We start from the raw sequence: 23272 nt of genomic DNA on the forward strand, positions 1-23272 counted from the left end.
CTTTTCAAAATACTCACCAAAAAAGAAAAACAGGGACGGATATCTTTACAAGATCTCTGACTTACCATATTGATGGTGCTTCCGTTCCACTGATCTCTAAGAAGTCATATCCTTCCTCTAACTGGAAGTCAGTAAAGACCAAAGCAATGGTATCTCCTGGTTCAGCTACTATGGTCCAGGTGCAATCAGCATTATTTTCATATTCGGAAGGGAAGTGAGGACTTGAAATAGTTCCGCTTGTCCCACGTAGTGTCCCTCCACAAGCTCCTTCAGCTGATGAACAGAACATCAATTACTAGTGCAGCTGCACCTTAAACAAGTGAAGCATCATCCTTACTTCTGCCATAGCAAACCCAGCTCTTCCCTTCTGCGCATAGAGTACCCACAAATACATGCACACAGAGAAACAAAATACTATCCAGGTGAACAGACTAGAACATTTTCTGGCCTTTTAGCTGCAGAGATTTTTGGTTTAGGTTTTTTGACTTTTTTTCCTTGTTGGTGACACTTTAGTACCAGGCCAAACAAGGATAAGATTATCAGAGACACCTAGTATGAGCTGATTTGGAGAACCTGTACTTTGGCTCTGGAAAGTATCCACAGAAGAAGCCTAAGAAAGAACTGGGCAGAGAATCACAGAAATATAGTTAGTCTCTCTGTGATATAAATCTAAAAATATTGAACAATTCTTTTCTAAAGATCTCTCTCATTTCTTATAACTATAAAAAACTGCAGAAAAAAATATTCTTATAGATTTAAATGCTGTCCTAAACTAGGAACCATTAATAAAATCATACTAGCGATTCTCAAGTTTTTTGTTCTGAATCAGGATGTTTACAGAAGGCAAATAAATTCAGAAGGTTTTGTTGCCAGATGGACCTTCCAAGGTTCACGCATCATCAGTTAATAATGTATATTTTTTAATGGTTATTAACCAAATTTAAAAAAACACAGAGCATAGGAATTTCCTGCTAAACCTGGAATGTTGTTTAATATGTTGCCAAAGGATTTAGCAGACTTCTTGTACTCTTCCTTGCCCCCTAAGATTTCATCAAAAGCTTTAAAGGTATGCTGATTATTATTAGCATTGGGTATTAAAACATTTAAAAAACCCAACAAAACATGTCATCCATGCAGTTCATTGGCATAAAAAAAAAAAAAATTCATCAGGTGGCTTTCGGTGTGTTATAATGTGGCTATGAAAGCTACAGCTATAGTAATTAAAATATTTCTGCATAGGTGAATGATCAGAAGAGAAGCATTTCATTTTTATCTGCTTTATCATCTTTACTTACTGCTATTATCATTAGGTATTATTTGCATACTATAAGTGCACGTGGAGATTTAAAAACAAATAGCTTGGCAAGGTGCATGACATAAGGAACTTACAGTCTAATTAGGATAATAACTGAATAGCTAATTAAGACAACAGAGAGGGGTAGGGAGTAGAGCTGCTCTTCTCAATCACAGTTGAAAGCCTGTCAGTGAAAGTGAGTTTTAAAGGAAGATTTGAAGGAAAAAGTATTCATTTGAATCAAAGGAAGAGGAATACTGTGGCTGGACATTAAAAAAGGAGACTATTAAAAGAGGATAAATAGCTAATAAGGGACTGAAATAAAAGGAAGAATTGGGAGAAAGGCAGAAACAGAATTATTTCTTTAATATTTAAGTATTGTATGGACCATTAATTTGACTAAAAAGAGGAGAGGAAGCTGCTGAAGACATTCGAACAGGTAGTTATCTTTACACTTCTATGTGCAAAGTAAATTTTGACATAAAGAAAGGTAACATAACCTTAGCTACCAAAGCCTTATTGAGTTTCATAATTTCTTGGCACACAAATTTCTCAGAGGAGGGCAGAGGAGGGCAGGTCTTTTTGATAAATTTCATATCTTACTTTCTGGACCCTAATATTTATGTATTCTCTTTTAAATGAAGGAGATTTAAGGGTGGAATTGATCTACACTCCTAAAAAAATTATTTTTCCTGGTGAAATCAGGCCATTTCTGTGATTCCTCCCTCAATTCCTGGCTTTTTATACAGTGTATATTGAAAGAGCCATTGTGCCTCTGAGGGATAAAAGGGGAAAGGAAGTGAAAATTAAAGACTCATGGATAAAGCTGAGGATCAGATCAAAATTCCTGGTGCATAATACATGACAAGATTACAATAATTTAAAAACTATTGTAAATCTATAATTAATCAGAAAGGAGAATCAATATTTGTTATCCAACAATATCTAGAATGACCTTTTTTTCCTTTTTTTTTTAAAACTGTACAGCTTTCAAGCACTTCACTTCAGATTATCATCTAACCCAGAAAAGAAAAATGAATTAACTTGATACATCCTGTGCCAATACTTCAGTACAGAAACAACACTGAGTTATTGATTTCCACTGTGGTCATCATCAGTATCAGAGTCAGAATGAACCATCGAACCCCAAAACCTGATGATTTCAACCCTCTCTTTTTTTCAGGCTTTCTACTTGTTCATATTTTGTCATAACAGTGTGAGGTTGGTTTTTTTTTTGTGTGTAAGAATCAAAATGTAAGAGTATGAGCTCCAGTTAATAATGCATAGAGGTTCTACCTGTATTCTTGAAAGACAGCAAGCAGGCTTTTCCTATCCAGGGTAACCAGCAAGATGTGCAAGATCCTAAGTCAGCCATAACTCTTTGGTACTAGCTGCCTGCTGTTAAATTTTGTTATGAAAACATTCTCAATGACACCATCTCCCACTGTGTTTATACTGACATTAAGTAATATGCTAGTGGTAATTACAATGCTACTCAGTGTTTCTGCTGCAGAGCCCTTGAATAAGGTTTGAGCTCTAAAGCTCTGAATTTTACAGCTGACATGGAAGGCTTATGTAGTTGATTATTTCTGGCAATCACATGCAAAATTCTAAGTTTATACACTGTGCATTACCAATGAAAGCCAAAGGAACTCACGCTACTACAGATATCTGCCCAGAGGGATGCATAGCTTTTTAATCTATTCATAACACCATTTCTAAGAGGTTTGCAAGAAACCAAGTTAGCTCAGAAATGGAAAGGGAACATTAGTCAGCTAAGACCACAGAAACTAACTCAGACCAGAGAGTCAGTATTTTCCCTCTGACAGATGTGGATGTGCTAGGGAAAGACCACAGCAAAACCAGCTGCACAGAATGATCTTTCCTCTAACATATTTCCCATGTTCCAGGAGCCTGTGGTCTGGGGACTTCCTTCACCATATGTGGCACCTAGGCTAAGGCAACCAGACTGTTGAATGTTAAAAAATAATAAATTGCCTAAGAGTGAGCACAGGCAGGCAGGATGTGGCCACACCGCTCAGAGAGTAGGAGACATAAACTGCCCGGACATACGTTGTGTTTCACCAGCTGGCCCCAGAGCTAGTTGGCCTCCTTGGAATGATCGCCTTTCTTGGCCATAGCCTTCTCTATGTTATGCTTTTGAGAGAGATAGAACAGTGCTCAGGAATCTAAATGCATCACTGTGCTTGGAGTAATTTGATAGCAGATAGTGCCTCAGGCTTCATGAATTCAAACTCTAAGTGATTAACAAATTGCATTTTAAAATCTGCAAGTAATTAATTCCAAACACTCATGGTTATTTTCAAGTTGTAAGCAACTGCACAAAGTGCTGTTTGTATCAGCATAAATGACTACTTGAAGTATAAAGCTACAAACATTTGGATCTCTCAGTAGTCAGGAATTAAGTGCTCTGAATTTAGAGAATATATAAAGTACACACACAAACACATATGGTTGGCACCACTTGACAAAAACATATATACTGTATAGATGTGTAGCTTAGATAAAACAGATAAACATATCCATCAAGTTAATGCATGTAAAAATCAAAGGAATCACTAAGGAACCATGTCAGTCAATGAAAAATCTTACATTATTCAAACTTGAAAGAGTCAATTCACCAAAAATAACAATCTGACAATTTTGGTAAGCTGTGTTTTGCATAAATGAGATCTTGCTACAAGTGGCATGCAAGCCCTGCTAAGCAGATATCCAAAGATGGGGTAAGAACAGAAACAGTATTGTAGAAAACTTCCTTATTGAAATTGGTTTAGATATCTTTTAAACATTCCATCATTTTTACTGGACTTTCCTCTCCTTCCCACACAAATGCCTTCCAGAGTGTAATGTTCTGTATTTTATATGCCTTTTTTATACAAAAACTAATAACATGTTCATGCAAGTGAAAAATGCTTATTGTATAATAAAGGAAAAAAAAAATTCATCGAACCTTTCAAAATTAATTTAGAATCTGAATTTAAATGATCAGAATTGGCTATTCAACTTTAGTTTATACTGAAAGGTCCTCATTTGAAAGATCATTTTACTACATTATTATTGTAACATACCTGATAAAAACATAGCTGTGACTTAAAGTAAAAAATTCATAGTAATAAAGAAAAGTTTTTTTCTTGTTACATCATTCATAGCCATTTCCTTACCTCTTTATCACAAGCAACAGAATAGATGCAATTAAAAATTTGAGTGATATTTTATAAATTGTCATCTGATGATATATTGTCATTTTGAGTCACATTTTGTAAGTCTTATCAATTAAAGAAAATTGCAGCTTTAGAGGGTTCTAAATGAACCATGGGCATATATTATTTAGCAAGCCTTATTAAAAATATAACTGAAACAGCTATTTATTTATTGGGGTTGGAGACCAGCCCCTCGGAGAGAGATCTGGGGGTCTGGGTTGATGGCAAGTTGAATATGAGTCAACAGTGTGTCCTGGCAGCCAAAAGGGCCAACCATGTCCTGGGGTGCATCAAGCACAGCGTAGCTAGCCGGCTGAGGGAGGTGATTGTCCCACTCTGCACTGCACTGGTGCGGCCCCACCTCGAGTGCCATGCGCAGTTTTGGGTGCCTCAACATAAGAAGGACATCAAACCATTGCAGTGTGTCCAGAGGAGGGCAAGCAAGATGGTGAAAGGTCTTGAGGGCAAGATTTATGAGATGTGGCTGAGGTCACTTGGTTTGTTCATCTTGGAGAAGAGAAGGCTGAGGGGTGACCTCATCACAGTCTACAACTTCCTCAAGGGGGACAGCGGAGGGGGAGGTGCTGACCTCCTCTCTCTGGTGACCAGCGATAGGACACAAGGAAATGGAATGAAACTGCTTCAGGAGAAGTTCAGATTGGACATTAGGAAAAGGTCTTTCACTGAGAGGGTGGTCGGTCATTGGAACAGGTTCCCCAGGGAAGTGGTCACGGCACCAAGCCTGACAGAGTTCAAGGAGCATCTGGACGATGCTCTTGGTCATATGGTTTAGTTTTAGGTAGTCCTGCAAGGAGCAGGAAGCTGGACTCAATGATCCTTATGGGTCCCTCCCAGCTTGAGATATTCTATCATTTTATGTTTTATTCAATTCTTTATTAAATGGCATTTCTCTGTAGTTCATTTGTGAAAAAGTAGATATTTGTACCTCATTTAATAAAATTCTTCAGTACAGAAAACACATCTGTGACTACTTTCATAGATATATGCTTTGGATATCTTGGAAATGGTTAATATAAGGAATTAGTTAAATGACTTTTTGAAGTAAGACTTTAAATTTACCATTTAAAAATGTTTTACTGATAATAACCTAAAAACAAGCCATAGTATATCAATGCCAAGTTTAAAAATAAATTTTAGTATGTCAATGCCAACTGTCAAGCTGCTAAACTGCCAGATTCATAAAGACCAAAAACATCGCTAAGTGTTACAATGGTGTAGCATTACACATTCATCAGACAACTCATTGATTTAATCTAGTTCCAACTGGCAGCCAGCTCTTTAACCATAAAAATATTCAGCTCTACTTGCTAATCTTCTTTAATATTTTAGTTTTTTATAGACTTTATTTTGAATAGGTAAAAGCCAACACCTGTGCTTCTTTTCTGTGTTTTAAAAAAGAGAAACTTGTCAGAAGGTTGTTTGTTTTTTTTTCTGTCATCACTTGAATCCAGATGTACTGCATCCCAGATAAGTGCTCTAATCAGTTTGCCTCCCTTTCTCAATTTCTTCTCTTGCTGTTGATCAACTTCACATAAATTAAATACTCATTAGACCATGCATCTAAGAGGAATTTTCTTTCTCTCTCCAGGGTTTTCAAAGGACACTTCAAAATAATTTGGATTGCTCTCTAAGTAGAATGGTATTTATTTTGTTAAAATTTCAGAAATTATTGAGGTTTAGGAAAATAGTGTCTATTTTACGTATATTAAAAAGTCAGATTTCTCACTTCAAGTTAATAGTATGTACAAAATAGAAACGCAGAAATTGTTGCAATTTGATTAGGTACCTGTGGGCACCCATTGCAGTTGTAGCACTAATTTGAACATTTTAACTTTCATGTTTCAATGAGCTCAATCTAAGCAGACCCCAGTGTCCAGTGGGGTTGTCCTGTAGTTATTGGCCGTGACAATACTGGACTCAGTGGGGTAGTCTTGTACCTCTTGGGTCTTGAGATTGGTCTGTTTTTTTCATGTAATCATTGTGCTTAATTTAGTAGCCTTTTACAATTCTTATTTATTCTATCGTATCAGTTTGTTATATTACAAAGACCTATTCTCCCTCCATCCACTCTGGAGAGGAAATCTAATCTATTAGTCAACAAAGTTATAAATTTTGAATAAGACAGAAATAGTGATGGACAAAATATTTGCTAACCTGGCAGAAAAGTTCAGTTATTATCTGATAGTACGTGCTTGAGCAAACTTAAAATCAAAACCCCAACTCCGCCACATTTTTCACGCAAAAAATTGGTCTTAAAAGAGGATAGCTAGATTAAGAAGTTAAAAAATTAATCAACAGTCTGTAATCTCATACTCTGTCTCCCACAGAAATGAAAGATCAGTCTTCTGGATATCTTGTAAAGACTCTTTTCTTTTTCAATTAAGTATCCTAAACTGTTTTCCAGTGATATGATAATTGTTCACTTGAGAATATATTTTTATTTTAACGCTGATAATGATACCTTAAAATAACAGTCTACAACAAATTAATAGTTATTTCGCTAATAGCTAATTTTGAAGCAAAAAGAGAAAAGGCTGAATTCTTTAAGGGCAAATTAATGACTGTTGCAGATTTCACATACATTTTTCTAATAATTAGGAAAGTTAATCCAGTTATTCCCAGAAGTCTACGTGCAGTTATGAAATCCTTCAACTTTTTATGACTGCTTCTGAGGTTTGTTTTTCATTTTTAGTAAATCATTGTATCTTCCTCTGATGTTAACTTTGCTCATGTTCCAAATGGTCAGATTGAAGTCCTCTTTTTCATCCTTTGACTTTACTATATCATTCTGGGTACCTTCACTATGTTTTCATTGTACTGTTCATCTGATTTTTCACTTTATTGCACAGATCCAGCATCTTTTCATCGACCTGACATATTTTCATTTTTTTATCGGGTCCCTCTGTACCTACTGATACATCATAGAACAAGAATATATAAACATAAATATATGTATGTATAAATATATATATACTTATACACACACACACACATATAAAAGAAAGAATACTTGTATCTGTGCCCATATCCCAGTTGGGTGTGCTGTAGTCAGTCCTGCCCTACTGTGTAAGAAATTATACCGTATATCCTATCTGCTTTTCCTGAAACACTTCTCTGACTTCTTATTTGACCAGTCACAATGAGTTTCATTTAAATTTCATCTCAATGTAAACATTGCACCAATTCAGAGTATTCTGAAAGTGAACAAAATTGCTCAGGCAGGAATCTTAGATGTCACTCTAAAAATTAGATTTGGGAAAATATTCTCACTTTATCATGTAATGCAAGATCAATAAGCAGAATTGTTGGGAAGTTTTCTTTTTCTTTCCCTTTATTTTTTCTATTTTTTTAAATAAACATGGATAAATGATGGGATCAGGACATCTTTTTCTCCTCCTTAAATATATAAAATCATATTTGTCTGAACCTCAGAGGCTGAGAAGAAATTACATCAGAGAATTACTTGCTACCTCAGAAAGTATGGATAACACCAAAAACATCAATTTCTCTTTGCTAGATGTTTTTAAAATATCAGCTCTGAATCTCTGTATTTAGTTTATCTTACTCTTTAGTGAATCATAAACTCTTCTTCCTTTCTCCAGTTATCTATTCTAAGAATACCTTCTTGATTGTATATTATTCACCAAAGTATTTCTCCAATAATATTTCTTAAATCTGGAACCTGATTAATTATTACTCAATCCTTTTGGACCTTTCTGATATATGATCTCTTTAACTGGTTTGTCTTCTTTATTTTCGCTCCAATAATTGGGTATCTTTTTAATGATAACTTATTACATGTTCTTCTCTTCACAGCTATTTTCATCGTGAGAAAAAGCTTACCATTGTAATATCACTAATCCAATTTGTATTCCTAATGTTAGCTTCATAAAAATCTAGAATCAACTAGGGATTCTCAAAATTACTGAGAATTGAGAACCTAATTATACAAAGTTCATTTAGAAGTAGTCACATATCATAAATCAGCTATTAGTGGAGTTACTGCAGAGAATGAAATTAACTTTCAAAATGTTTCAGACTTGTACTGCACAATATTTCAACCTCAAGATAAAGAAGGCAAATGTTTTGAGTAATACTATTATGGTAGCCACGATTGGGATAACGGAGACCTTTTTAATTCTTGGGACAAAAAACAGAAGAACAGAATTTAGGTGGGCCATTGATTCTCCCTGTCAATTTTGTAAGCCACCTATACAATTTTTTTGCAGAAACTCATGGTAAACTTCTTGGTTAGCTTTTAACAGCAGAAAAGTTCATAGCTGCTCTTACTTACCATATGGAAAAACAGGACTAAGTTTTAATAATTACATCATCTTTTCAGAATTTGCCTTTGAACTTTGGGGGGGGGCTGTTTTCTATCTTGGGGGGCTGTTTTCTATCTTTTTCAGTTTGGAAGTTGCCATATTTTAACACATCAAAAAATAATAGTTTATTGAAAGGAAACAGGAAAAAAAGGATAAAGCAAATGTCAAATTATCTAACAGTCAAATTGACAGTCAAATTATCTAAACTTTCTATAAATGCCATTGACTTCACCTTTGATTTCTCTTCAGAGCTCATTCTAAGCCATCCATGAATCTGCAGTACAGTTCAGCTCCACCAGCCTCTGCATGGCTATACTTTAAAGAGAGTACCTCTGAAACTGAGTAGCAGCCAGAGAAACAAAACAGCAGATAAAAGAGTCAATGCTGTCTACATCTTCCTGGAGGCTTAGTAATTCACTAGGAATTTTTCTAGCAGAAACATCATTTGTACAGTTAGACAATGTATAAATTACTGGACACCAGCTTTTTAATGCTTCTGAAAATATTAACCAACAAAATTGCAGAAAATAGTAATTTGCAAGCAACAGCAAAGCTAGGGAAACATACCATGGAGAAGAAGGTTATTCTGATTTTTTAGTATATAAACCATGTAGCTTTATTTAACTCTGCTATATTGTCTTGTATGGATGCCATGAAATTAGTTTACGATGAAAAGAAAGAAGAATACCATCTGGAAACAAAACTAACAAAAGATGCTTTCATGGAAAAGACCAAGGTTCTCAGAGAAATAATAGGGGAACATTTCTTGCTTGAAGACATAGTGAATGGAAAGGGCTACCTCATGGCATATGTTCCAGACTGATAAAATGAAATAAAATAAGGAATGCCTAAAATCCCTCATCAAATCCACATTCCGCATGAACTCTAAAAATCCACTGAGGCAATGGCTCAGCTCACATAAATCATTAATTATTAAATAACTTTTCTGTTATGGTTCTCATTTCTTGACAGAAGGTACACAGAATTCTTTGGATTTCTTTTAAGTTCTACACGGGGTTTAGGACCCCGCTTGAGTTTTTATTAATAGGTTAAATTCACAGAGTTACAAATGATGAACAAAATTTCAGTCTTGTTAGAGATATTTATATGCAGCAAACACTGCCAAAATGGGCAGTATCTGCAATAATGGAACAAATATTTAGAAGACACTGATGACACAATGAACTTATGACATGTATATTTTTCTGAAACCTGTTTACTACCTCTTAGTAGAAGGACAGAAAAAAAAAAATCTAAGATCAGACCATTGAAAGGTTAGAAAATTTTTGTTTTCTTCCTGTTTTCAAAGCACTAGTAAAAGAAATCTTCATCACATACTGATTGAAATCAAATACAAACAACAGATATGACCCAAATCTCTGTTGCTTTTTTGATTATTAACTTTTGTATTTGTTTTGGAGCACAGGAATTTATATAATATTTCTTTGCTGTGAGGAATTACATTATAAGACCCTTCAGTCACCAGAAACTTTTACAAACTATTGCAGAAGACAACAACCACCCTTTGTTGCTCATCCATATGGGTACAATAATACTGCCAAGGGAGAGTTTTAGCAGTAAAGAGTGTCCACAGGGCTTGGGATTAGGGTGAAAAGCACAGGAGACCAGAGGGGTTCTCCTTAATGCAAGGGGAAAAGCTCAGGCAGGAGCATCTGATTCCTGCACAACACTTGACTAAGCAGCTGGTATGGGGCAACAGGGCTTTGACTTCTTTGAACACAGGATCCTCTTCAAGGAATGAGGGCAGCAGGGGAGACATGGGATCTGCCTGGCTGAACAGGGCAACAGGTTTCCTGACCTAGTGAGGAGAGCTCTAAACTAAGTTTGTCAGGGATGCAGGCCAAAACCTACAGGTAAGTGGAGAACAGGCCCAGGGAAGAACACATGGAACAAGGCAATGAATGTTTCTCTCCCTCCCCCTCAGAAAGCAACATGACTGGAAGCCAGTTGAAGTACCTGTACACAAAAATATGCTGCATGGGAAGCAAACTGGACAAACTGGAAGCCCACGTATAGTCACAAACTGTGGTGTCATCGAGATTACAGACTTAGTGGGACAGCTGACCTGACTGGAGGGCTGCAATGGATAGACACAGGCTCTTAGGTAAAGCAGGAAGAAAAGGAGAGGCTGCACCCTACACAAAGTAGGATCTTGAATGCACAGAGCTCTGCTGCACAACAGGCAACAAGCTCACTGAGCTCCTGCAGGCTAGAATGAGAAGAGGAAGCCAAGAGGGAGGTCATTATGGTGAATATCTGCTACAGACCACCCGATCAAGAAGTGGTCAAAACCTTTAAACAACTAGAAGTTTCACAGCCATAGGCTCTGTTTCTCATGGGAGACTTTAACCATTCCAACATCTGTGTGGATGGCAGCACAGCAGAGGGCAAGCAATCCATTAGATTTCTGAGTCCACTGGGAAGAATTTTTTTAATGCATGTGCTGGACAGGCCAATTAGGTGTAGGAACAAAGAACCATTCAAATAAGTGATAGTCAACAGCAGCTGTGATTACAATAACCATGAGCTGAAGATCCTGAGGGAAGTGTGGAAGGCAAGTAGTAGAATAAATTCCTTGGACTTCAGCAGAGTAGATTTCAACTTACTTGTGAAGTGGAAGACAGGCTCTCATGGACTGATGTCCTGAAGGGCTAAGGGGCCCAGGAGAGCTTGTTTGACTTCAAGGGCAGCTTCCTCAAAGCTCAAGAATGATGCACCTGTTTATGTACATAAATGAGTAGGCATAGCAGGATGCTGGTGGGGCTGAACAGGAAATTCCTGACTGAGGTGTTTTAACTGAAATGCAAAAAAACCCACCCCAAACCAGTGTACAAAATGTGAAAGCAGGGACAAGCTACTTGAAAGAAATGTAGAAATGTTGCTCAGGAATGCAGGGATAGAAGGAGGAAGGCCAAAGCTCAGATGGAGTGAAACTGGTGAGGAATGTGAGGAGCAGGTATATCAACAACAAAAGGAAAATGAAGGACATGGTGGGCTGCTGCTCAGTAGGGTAAGTGACCTTGTGATGAAGACATATAAGAAGGCTGAGGCACTCAATGTCCCCTTTCCTTCTCTCTTCATTAGCAAAGGCTGCCCTCAGGCCTCTCAGTTCTCAATAAAATGGAGAAGTTTTGGGAAGAAAAGTAGTCACAGCACAGGAGAAACAATACAAGGAACTGCAGAAGTAAATAGGGTATGTGCAAGTTCACGGTACTTAACGGTACACACCTAAGGGTTCTTAGTGTGCCACAGTGTGAGGCTGCTCTGTATCATCTTCGAAAGCTTGTGACAATCAAGGGTGATTCCCAGTGACTGGAAAAAATATAATTTTTCATTTCTCATTTTCAAAAAAAGCAAGGATCCTAGCAACTGTGTATCTGTCAAGTTCACCTCAGACCTCCAGAACATTATGGAGGAAGTGTTTATGAAAACCATTCCCAAGCACAAAGAAACAAACAGGAACAGCCAGCTCTTGCCAATGAAAATAATTCTTGGCTATCTGACTGCTTTCTTTGATGAAAAGATTTAGCTTGATGTTAACAAAGTTTTCACAACACAGTTCCCCAACTATATCCTTGTGGTGAAATTGAGGGCATATGGATTGGGACTATTATGTGAGTGAAAAACTGTCTGGACTATCAGGCTCAGACAGCAGAGGCCAACTGTTTAAAGTCAAGCTAGTGGTCACTGACTTGCAGTATTCCCCAGGGATTCAAACTGGGGCTGAATTTATGTAATATCTTCACCATGAGTCTGGAGTATGGGATTGAATGCACTCTAACAAGGTTTGCAGATGGCACCCTGAAGGGCAGGACTGCCACTGAGACAGGCTTTGACAACAGGCTTTGACAAGCTGTAAGAATGACAGGAATCTCATGAAATTCCAAAACAGAAATGCAAAGTCCTATACCTGAAACAGGATCATCCCACACAAAAAATATTTGCTAGGTGGCAGCTCTGACAAAATGACCGGAGGTCCTGGGGAAACACAAGCTGAGTCAGTGGTGCACTTTTGGAGCATTGAAGGCTTACCTCATATTGTGTTGCATGAACAAGAACATAGCCAGTAGCTAAAGAGAGAGAGTTAAAGAGAGTTCATCTACTGATGAACCCAGGAGACCCCATCTGGAATGCTGTGTCCACCCTAGGGTCCCCCAATACATAAGAGACACTGTCATTGACAGACTAGAACAAGTTCAGAGAAGGGCCACTAAGATGGTCAAGAAGCTGAAGAACATGACATATGAGACTAGAGAATGAGGAAAATGGATTTTTCAGCCTGGACAAGAGGAGGCTATGAGAAAATCTAACTGCACTGTTTAGTTTAGGAAAGATGGAGCCAGAATCTTTTCATAGGTCCACAAGAGGAGAAGAGGAAATGGACATAATCTGTAAAAATATAATTCAAATTGGACATGAGAATGAGGGCAACTAGACACTAGAATAGGTTTCCAGAGAGGCTTTAGAATCTCCATCCATGGAGATATTAAAATTTCAACTGGGAAAAGCCCTGAGCAACTTGACCTAACTTTGAAGTTATCCACGCTTTGAGCAGGAGTTGGATTAAAAGGGATTGGACCAGAAGTCCCCTTCAAAGATAATATGGTTGAAGATTTCAAGCTTCTTCCTGGCAGAAAGTTTCCAAAAGCAGAAACTGGCAAAAGCATTTGACAGGTTCTGCCATCAAATTGCTATAGCTATCCCCCATGTAAATGAAAAGGAAAAAAGGTCAGTAGATAACATCTACCTCTGAATGTAAACTCTGGACAGTCATTGCTTCTGGATTGTGATTACAGTCTTAAATGGCATAGATTTTTAGACTGTACATTAGTCCATTTACATTTAGAAAGTAAAAAAAAACCCCTCAAAATAAATTTATTTAATCTGCTGGTTGAATATTGTCTTAATATTTTAAAGACAATTCATGTCTTCATTTTTACCTCTGCAAAAAGGAACTGGAAAATCCCATGATGCACCATTTCCAGGACTCACAATACATGTCAACATGGCATGGCCTTCTAGGATGTAACCAGAGATACAGCTATATCGGATTTTATCTCCAATGTTGAATCTTGTTCCATGAAGTACTCCTTTAGGTATTTCTCCTGGGTTGCCACAAGTATGACTAGGTAATACTGTCAAAAGAAAGAAGGAGAAATGTTAGTTAAAATCTGCAGAATGAAGTAATAAATACTTGTCAAACAATTGTAATTAAATAATTGGTTGTATTATTATTTTTTAAAAGAGTATTCCTTATAAAAATAAGGTGAAATTAGGCTATAGAATGTACTTTCACAAAATATTTCAGTTTTACTTGCGAAGCTAATTTCAAATTCAGTTCTTGGTTTAACAGTCCTTTAGTGAAGTTCTTCACAGATCTGTTTTCAAACAAAATATCCTATAGATCTTTCTGTTTCTCCCAAAACTCTGAATGAAGTAAAAGAAGTTTTTATTTAATTCTTTTTTGTAAATATTGCAAAAATATTCATACAACATCATGATGGATCCAGGCAGTAGAAGGCACTTGATGTACAGTTTTCATTTTAGTTGACAGAATAGCAATTTAAAAGAATCCAATAATTAACTGGTCTCTGACAGTAAATTAGTCTAAAGTATATTTTAAAAGTTTGATTTTCTGTTTATTTTCAAATTACTTCAGGTTCTAGAAAATAAATTAAGTCAATCTTTGTTAATAGAAATAGAAAATATGAAGGGAACAATGACTAAGTAGTGACATTTGGCTGATATGAATGGACATACTTATTTTCTTTTTATTGCAGAAAGTTACTACCATTTGTAAGCATTAGTTATTTGGAAGAGACTGTCTTAACTAGTTATCAGCCTGAAGATGATACTCCTCCACCTAGGAAAAACAAAAGTGTGTGTTGGGGAGGAGGAAAATGAAATTGTTTTTGTTCTCTATCTCATTCGAAAGTTATTAATGGCATGCCATTTCTTTCATTGAAGTAGTACAAATTAAAATTGTTTAATTTCCTTTAGAGCAGAACAAATAAGTGCAGAAAGCTGAAATATGTCATGAACAGAGCACAAAAGATAAATGTGTTCATCAAAGAAATGGTGGTCTGAAAAGCTCACATTTAATTCAGGTATTGTTTCAGAAACTGCACGTTTCATGGGCAAATTCTTTCACCCCATACTTCTCTCTTTCTTTACTTTACTCATCTGCAGTATAAACATAACCATGCTAACCTCACTAACTTGCATGTTGAGAGGATTAATTACTCAATACATGCACATCCTCAGAGTGTTGTAAAGCATTATATCAATATATCAGTGCTAATTAAGGCCCATTATACCATGTAAGTTCAATTATTGAATGCACACCCTTAATTCATTACTCAAACAGTTAGTCACACTGGCATTTAAATGATCATAATTACACTTAAGTTACAACCCAAATTATATAGGAAAATTTCGAAAAGGCCAAAAACCATAAGGCTAAAAAAATTAAGAGAGAGAACACTTTGACTCACAACATCCTTTTATGAGAAAAATCCCTAAATCTTCTATAAATATTAACAAAGCAACAAAAGCCACATAACACTCTAATGAATGATGAGTTAGATGAATGTTCTACCAATGTTGCAGATCAGAGATCTAAGATTTCTGTGCATTACAGGAAATACTTAAGGTTGCTGAGTGAGTAGCTACCAAAGCTAGAAGCAAACAATATGATACCCAACTTCTTTTGTGTTGTTTCAGCAGCCTTAATAGAATAGGATATTTATTTGGTTGTGCTCATTCACATTGGAAAGAAAGTCAGTGTTTGATTCACATATATGAGAATAAATCCATATAAAATAAACTAAAGAAAGTGATTTTAAGACATTGGAATAATTGGAATAAAATAAAGATACTAACTTACATTCCAAAAAGTTGTCAACAATGACACCATTATATGCTACAGCATATATTGTGATATGCTATTATATATTTTATAGCACTATTAAAAATTCTACCTCTCTCTTAGCAAATTTTCCCCTTTTTGCTGCTTTAGTCATGGTAGGTTAATACAGATAATTTTGCAAGACAAGTCAAACAAATAAAGATTTGTTACATGCTTTGACACAGGAGAATACCTGCATTTGAAACAAGAATCTCTCTTTATGTTATTTTGAAATCAAAACATTTTTACAAAACACTATAATATGAAGTAGTTTCATCATAAGATCTGGTGTATGCAGCAATATTTATACAATCAAAAACTCAGCATTTATTTTTATGAATGGGTGTGCTATCTGGAAAAAAATGTGTTATTCAAAGTTACTATGATTTCTGATAAACTGCATTCCCAAGGAAAACACATCACATCAAATCTACATCTGCCATATACATGACAACTATCACTGGCTAACTGTTGAAAGTGTATTGCAGCAAATCAGTCTTCTATCTGTGTAAAGAAGGTCTCCCACAATATGATGTTTTTCTGCCTCTTATTACCACTACATCTGTCAAGAACCCCATAAAAAAATGGGACTTGGCATCCTGAAACAGGCATGCATTTTACCGCAGCCTCCTAAAAAACAGTAAAAGATGAGTGATCTGAGAATGACAGCCATGTTCAATAATACATGTAACAGTTCACAGGATTTCACCACTTGTCAAGATCAAGCATTCAACTACCTTATTTATGTGCTTTTCTAAAACTTTGATTGAAGTATATTGTCAAGATCAAGCATTCAACTACCTTATTTATGTGCTTTTCTAAAACTTTGATTGAAGTATATTGAGGTAGCTGCACAATTTCATCTGCACAGACTTTACTGCTTCTAGTCTAGACCTAAGATGAATTATCCTCTGAAGGTTCCTAAAAGTAACCAAAATAGTTTAATCTTTGGATTATGAGAGTTCTAGCTGACCAAAGATATTATATGCAAAGGTTATATATGCCCATCAAGCTTTAACTTCATTGCCAACTCTTCAGTAAAAGACTCATATATTTCTGTAGTGTTACTGTGGTCTACCTTCAATAGGATTGAGAATCTGCAGTCACTTCCTGGAGGAAGCTCATAGAATCACCAGTGTCACAACATCTTTCATTATCAAGATGCTTGATTCATGAAGTAATTTGATGCTCACTGTATATTGAGAACAATTATAAACTATACTACACAGAAGCACTGAAGGTAATGGATTTTTTATATTGACCTAACATTAGAGTGTTCTCAGATAGCATATTTTATCTCATTTTTCTTCACTCAAGTCCTTCCCAGGTCTGAAAAAAAAAAATTACAGTGTTTGGAAAGGAACCTCTGTTTAGTCTTAGTATTTTAAAAGCAAAAATATGTACAATGGGATAGGCAAGCAGATCCATCTGTTAAGATTTCTTCCTCAAGAGTCTATCTTCACCATTATGACAGACATAAGAACCTGTTCGGACTTCACTTCCTAGCACAGATCAACCTGGAGCACTGTGCAGTGAGATTAATTCATGAAATTAAAGCTAAAAGATAGGCCTTGCTCATACGTTACATGTATCTTCCTAGACAGTAGAACTGTTTGACAAATGCGCATGATCAAAATCCAAAATGCAATTTATTAATTAGATAACATGCCAAAGGTTTTAACTCCCTATTTAAACTAACTATGCACACGTTATATACATATTTTTTTAGAAAAGTATTCAAAACATCATAATCTATATGCTAAAACATAACACTAATATTCATTATCAGACAGTGGCAAAAGGCTACACCACAGCAGGACTGTAAAACGTTGTAGAGAAATGGCACCATTTTTTATTATATATGAATAATAAATTAAAGGTTGTTAAATAAACTCATATTTAACAAATTACTTATTCTCAGATGGCCTGTATCAGGTTATTTATTTACAAAGCCTTTTCAATACTCTTTCTGAAGCTAAACTCCATATTTGATGACTGACGTCATCTACCTGGACTTGTGCAAAATATTTGATGTTGTCCCGGACAACACCCTTGTCTCTAAATTGGAAAAACATGGATTTGACAGATGGACCACTCAGTGGATAAGGAATTGGCTGGATGGTCACACTCAAAGAGTTGTGGTCAACGGCTCTATGTCCAAATGGAGACTAGTGATGAGTGGTGTTCCTCAGGGGTCGGTATCGGGACTGGCGATGTTTAATATATTTGTCAGCAACGTGGACAGTGGGATTGCGTGCACCCTCAGCAAGTTTGACGACAACATCAAGCTGTGTGGTGTGGTCAACACGCTGGAGGGAAGGGATGCCATCCAGAGGGACCTTGACAGGCTTGAAAGGTGGGCCCGTGCAAACCTCATGAAGTTCAAGAAGGACAACTGCAAGGTCCTGCACATGGGACAGGGCAATCCCAAGCACAGATACAGGCTGGGTGGAGAATGGACTGAGGGCAGCCCTGAGGAGAAGGACCTGAGGGTGTTAGTTGATGAGAAGCTCAACATGACCCAGCAATGTGCGCTCGCAGTCCAGAAGGCTAACTGTACCCTGGGCTGCATCAAAAGAACTGTGGCCAGTAGGTCGAGGGAGGTCATTCTGCCCCTCTACTCTGCTCTCGTGACACCCCACCCAGAGTACTGCATTCAGCTCTGCGGCCCCCAGCATAAGAAGGACATGGACCTGTTGGAGCAGGTCCAAAGGAGGGCCATGAAGATGATCAGAAGGCTGGAGCACCTCTCCTGTGAAGACAGGCTGAGAGAGTTGGGGTTGTTCAGGCTGGAGAAGAGAAGGCTCCAGGGAGACCTTACAGCAGCCTTCCAGTACCTGAAGGGCACCTACAAGAAAGCTGGAGAGGGACTTTTTACAAGGGCATGTGGTGATAGGACAAGGGGTAATGGCTTTAAACTGAAAGAGGGTAGATTTTGATGAGATACAAGGAAGAAATTTTTCACTCTGAGGGTGGTGAGGCACTGGAACAGCTTGCCCAGAGAAGTTGTGGATGCCCCATCCCTGGAAGAACTCAAGGCCAGGTTGGATGGGGCTTTGAGCAACCTGGTCTAGTGGAAGGTGTCCATGCCCATGGCAGGGAGTTTTGTAACTTGAAGATCTTTAAGGTCCCTTCCCACCCAAACCATTCTATGATTCTATGATTTATTTGTCACACAGGCCACTTGAAAGCATATTCACAGCATGTTAAACATAGTAATCCTTTGCTCTCATTTAAGGAGAGTTTCCTTCATTTTGCTGGACATATTAGATTTCATCATCTACCCGTTTCTGATTTATTGTAACAGAGAAATCACCTAAAATTAGACAGGGGTGGTTGATAATGAAAAAACAAAATATAAATGGTAGATGTCATTGAACTGAATAAACTTTTGAATGACTATTTTATTCCACCTAAGTTTTCTTGCTATGGTCATCACACTAGAAGGCAAAAGTCTTTAAATACCCAATAAGCAATGCCTATATGTTTTTCCCATATTTACTTGAAACCCATCATGAAATCGTGACAACTACTGGCAATGTAATGTCCTGTTTTAGTAAGATTTTTTTTGTGCTTTGGTTTAAAAGTTCAAGTTAAGAAAAGATACTTCCTAATAAATTCTGAAGGTTTTGAGGTCCTGGCAGCCCATCTCCTATTAATTTTTACATTAATAAGACATCTACATTTGAAATTAATTATAAAACTATGAAAATTAACTTCCCAACCTTTGCTGAAATTACTATTCAGAGGCTCAATCTGACAATGATTTCAGGAGAACATAATGGATTTTTTTTGTTTTCCTCAGATGTCATGATCATAAACCAGATTGAAAAGATCACCTAGAGGCCTTAATAGCAAAAATCTCACATTGCTTATGTCAGTTGAAGATAACAATTTCACCCTTCTGTGAATCAGTTGCTCAGCTTTTATAGGCCAGTGACACACATGGTAGTCAGAACTTGACTGCAACAATTCAGAAAGCAGCTTAATTCAAATTAAGAAAAATAAGAATGGGAAAGAAAGAAAGGAAGGAGCAACGTGCATGTTTTTCCTTCATTTATTCTGATAGCTTTACAAGACTTTACAAGGATATATGTTATTTGTTCTTTTTCCTGTCTTCCTGAAACATCTGGAAAAGTTTTCCGGGTTGCACCTAAGTTCAGCCAAATGCAAACTTCCCTATTTTTCCCTGTTCCATAGTCCCCCTATTCAGTCCCTATGTGTTTCCTAACATTACTTTCTTATATTGGTGGCCACAGGCAAAACCACACACAAAGGAAAATGCGTAAGTTAGGAGGAAGTCAGAGAGTTCCTTGATATGGTTGACAGCTTTGGAATTACAACACTGGGAGGAATTTCAGAAGCTCTGTGGAGAAAATCAGGATTACAGAAAATTTCAGGACATATGTCAAGATGTTTAATAGCTGTGATGCACAGCCCATGATACCCTGTCTGCACGGCTATGGTAAGTGGTGTTGTCCTGGTTTCAGCTGAGATAGAGTTAATTTTCTTTATAGTGGCTGGTATGGGGCTATGTTTTGGATTTGTGCTGAAAACAGCATGGATAATACAGAGATGTTTTAGTTGTTGCTGCACTAGTCAAGGACTTTTCAGCTTCCCATGCTCTGCCAGGTGCACAAGAAGCTGGGAGGGGACACAGCCAGGATAGTTGATCCAAACTGACCAAAGGGCTATTCCATACCATGTGATGTCATGCTCAGTATATAAAGCTGGGGAAGAAGAAGGAAGGGGGGGATGTTTGGAGTGATGGCATTTGTCTTCCCAAGTAACCATTACGCGTGATGGAGCCCTGCTTTCCTGGAGATGGCTGAACACGTGCCTGCCCATGGGAAGTAGGGAATGAATTCCTTGCTTTGCTTTGCTTGCGTGCGCGGCTTTTGCTTTACCTATTAAACTGTTTTTATCTCAACCCTTGACTTTTCTTACTTTTGCTCTTCCGATTCTCTCCCCCACCCCATCGGGGGGGGAGTGAGTGAGCGGCTGGGTGGTGCTTAGTTGCTGGCTGGGGCTAAACCACGACAGGTGTACTTTCTGGTTTCATGCATAAATAGAAGATATACATACAATTGTATTTCCAGAGTCACAGAAGAAGAAAATATTTTTTGAGGAGTGTACTAACTATACTCGTTATGAAAACAGAAGAAAATATGCTAACAAATAAGAGAGGAAAAAATGCTAGATTTTCTTGCAAGAATGGCACTGAAACTAAAATCTCTGCTCCAACTCAGGAAAGCAGCTTCATTTGAAAAAGAACTCAGGGAAAAAAAATTAATAGCCTTTCAATCTACCAAACTAAAAGTGCTGTACTGAACAAAAGATGGACTTAGAAAGATGCTTATATGTATATACATGTAAAAGTATTTTCTTTAATAAATCTGTTCTGGAAATAATGTAATGCTTTTTTCTAAGGTGTAAGTAATGAAATTTGCTTTGAAAAACTAATTCTAAAGAATTCTGTAGAACTGTACTTGCCACTTCTACCTAGCAAAAGACTAAAAGGAAATCAATATATTTGATTTTTTTTAAGTTTCTAATGTCTTACATTAAACTTTATTACAGTACATTTTGACCTTTCTTTTTTAAATAATTCCAAATATTGAATCAATTGAAAAGCATGTAAAATTCCACTGTCAATTTATTAAACAACTTTGTCCTTTCTATTTTCCAAGAGCTATGTACAATGAATAGTTAATTGATCTACCAGTGCTGATTTCCACATTAGTATGGAACACTGTAGATGCACGTAGGTCATTTGTTAGAGGACAGTACCATGACAGAAACAGCACAGTCCTACCCTTCGCAAAATTCTTCTTTATTCTCAAAACCAACATGGCCTACAAACTTGCTTTCATGAATATGACACTTTTTGGAAAGAAAAAGTGATGAAGCAGCTAGAGAAGGTTGCCCAGACCATGTCTGTTTCGATTTTGAGTATCTCCAAAGGTGGAGACTCCACAAGCTCCCTGGGTAAACTTTTGCAGTGTTTGATCAACCTCATGGAAGAAATAAATAAATAAATTCAAAAAAATAATTTTAAAAAGCTTTTTCTTATGTTTAAATGGAATTTTCTATATTTCACTTTGTGTCCATTGCCTCTCGTCCTGCCAGTGGCCACCACTGGGAAGAATCTGTCTGCATCATCTTTACCCCTCCTCAGAAGGGAATTTACACACCTCAGTAAGATTCCCCTGAGCCTTCTCTTCTCCAGGCTGCACAATCCCAGATCTCAAGTCAGATGTACAAACCCTTAACCATCTTTGTGGCCCTTTGCTGGACTCACTTCAGTATGTCCATGTCTCTCTCTTGTATGGGGAGCCCAGAATTGGACACACCATTCCATGTATGATCTTACCAGTGCTGAGTAGAAGTAAACAATCATCTCCCTCAACCTGCTGGCAGCACTCTGCATAATGCAACCCAGAAGGCTGTTGATCTTCTTTGCCACAAGGGCATATTGCTGATGAGTGGTCAACAAGTTGTCTCCAGGTTCTTCTCTGCAAAGCTGCCTTTTAGCTGGTCAGCCCCCACCTGTTACTGGTGCCTGGGGTTATTCATTCCCAGGTGCAAGACTGGATTTCTCTTTGTTGAGCTCTATGAGATTTCTTTTTGCCTGTTTCTCCATCCTGTCAAGATGCCTTTGAATGGCAGCCCAACCATCTAGTATATCAGTCATTCCTCCGAGTTTTGTATCACCTGGAAATGTGCTGAGCATGCACTCTGTTGTCCAGGTCATTAATGAAGATGTTAAACAGTACTGGGCCCAGTAACAACCCCTTTTGTACTTCAACAGTGACGGGCCTCCAGCAAACTGAGTATCTTTTCCAGATTTTAACTTCCAGTTCAACAGTAGGCTGGAAGAGCCAACATGGAGTCACTAAGGGTGAAGCATGCCTGACCAGCCTGCTTGCCTTATGTGAGAGATGACTGGCTTAGAGGACGAGGGGAAAGCAGTAGATGCTGTTTACCATGACCTCAGCAAAGCCTTTGACAAGGGTCTCCATAGTAGCCCTGTTAACAGATCCAGTGGAGCATGAAATGGGTAACTGGACTGTAAGGTAGGGGGAAAATTGGCTGGACTGCAAGGTTCAGAGTGTTGTGACCACCAGTAAGGAGCTCAACTGGCAGTTGGTTGCTAGTTGATTCCGCAAGGGTTCATAACAGAGCTGATATTCTTTAATACCTTCTATTGCAACGGGAGATGGAATGAACCCTCCTCGGGTTCAGGATGACACCAAACTGGGGAGCAGTCCACACACTGAAGGGCAGGACTGCTATTCTCCAGGCTGTCAAGACCCTTTTGAAAAAACATGACACAAATATCATGAAATTCAACAAAGGCAAATGCAAAGTTTTGCCACCAGGACAGTGCAACACCATGCAACTGTACAGTGTGGCACCGGCTGGCTGGGAAGCAGTTTGGCAGAAAGGGACCTGGCAGTTGTGTGCTCTGGAAGCAAAGACA

The 23272-nt window shown here is 37.5% G+C and overlaps 1 protein-coding gene across 1 annotated transcript in view; it reads right to left on the reverse strand.

Annotated features, from left to right (window-relative positions):
• Positions 1 to 23272, reverse strand: part of CSMD1 (CUB and Sushi multiple domains 1) — a 1308402-nt gene that overhangs the window by 688416 nt on the left and 596714 nt on the right. Inside the window, exons 4-5 of the mRNA XM_072855145.1 lie at positions 13823 to 14017; positions 66 to 273 (exon numbers count right to left, since the gene is read on the reverse strand). Coding sequence (XP_072711246.1) covers positions 66 to 273; positions 13823 to 14017 — 403 coding nt within the window. The remainder of the gene's footprint in view (positions 1 to 65; positions 274 to 13822; positions 14018 to 23272) is intronic.

This window comes from Ciconia boyciana, chromosome 3 (assembly GCF_034638445.1).
Source record: "Ciconia boyciana chromosome 3, ASM3463844v1, whole genome shotgun sequence".
In the NCBI taxonomy this organism is placed as follows: Eukaryota; Metazoa; Chordata; class Aves; order Ciconiiformes; family Ciconiidae; genus Ciconia; species Ciconia boyciana.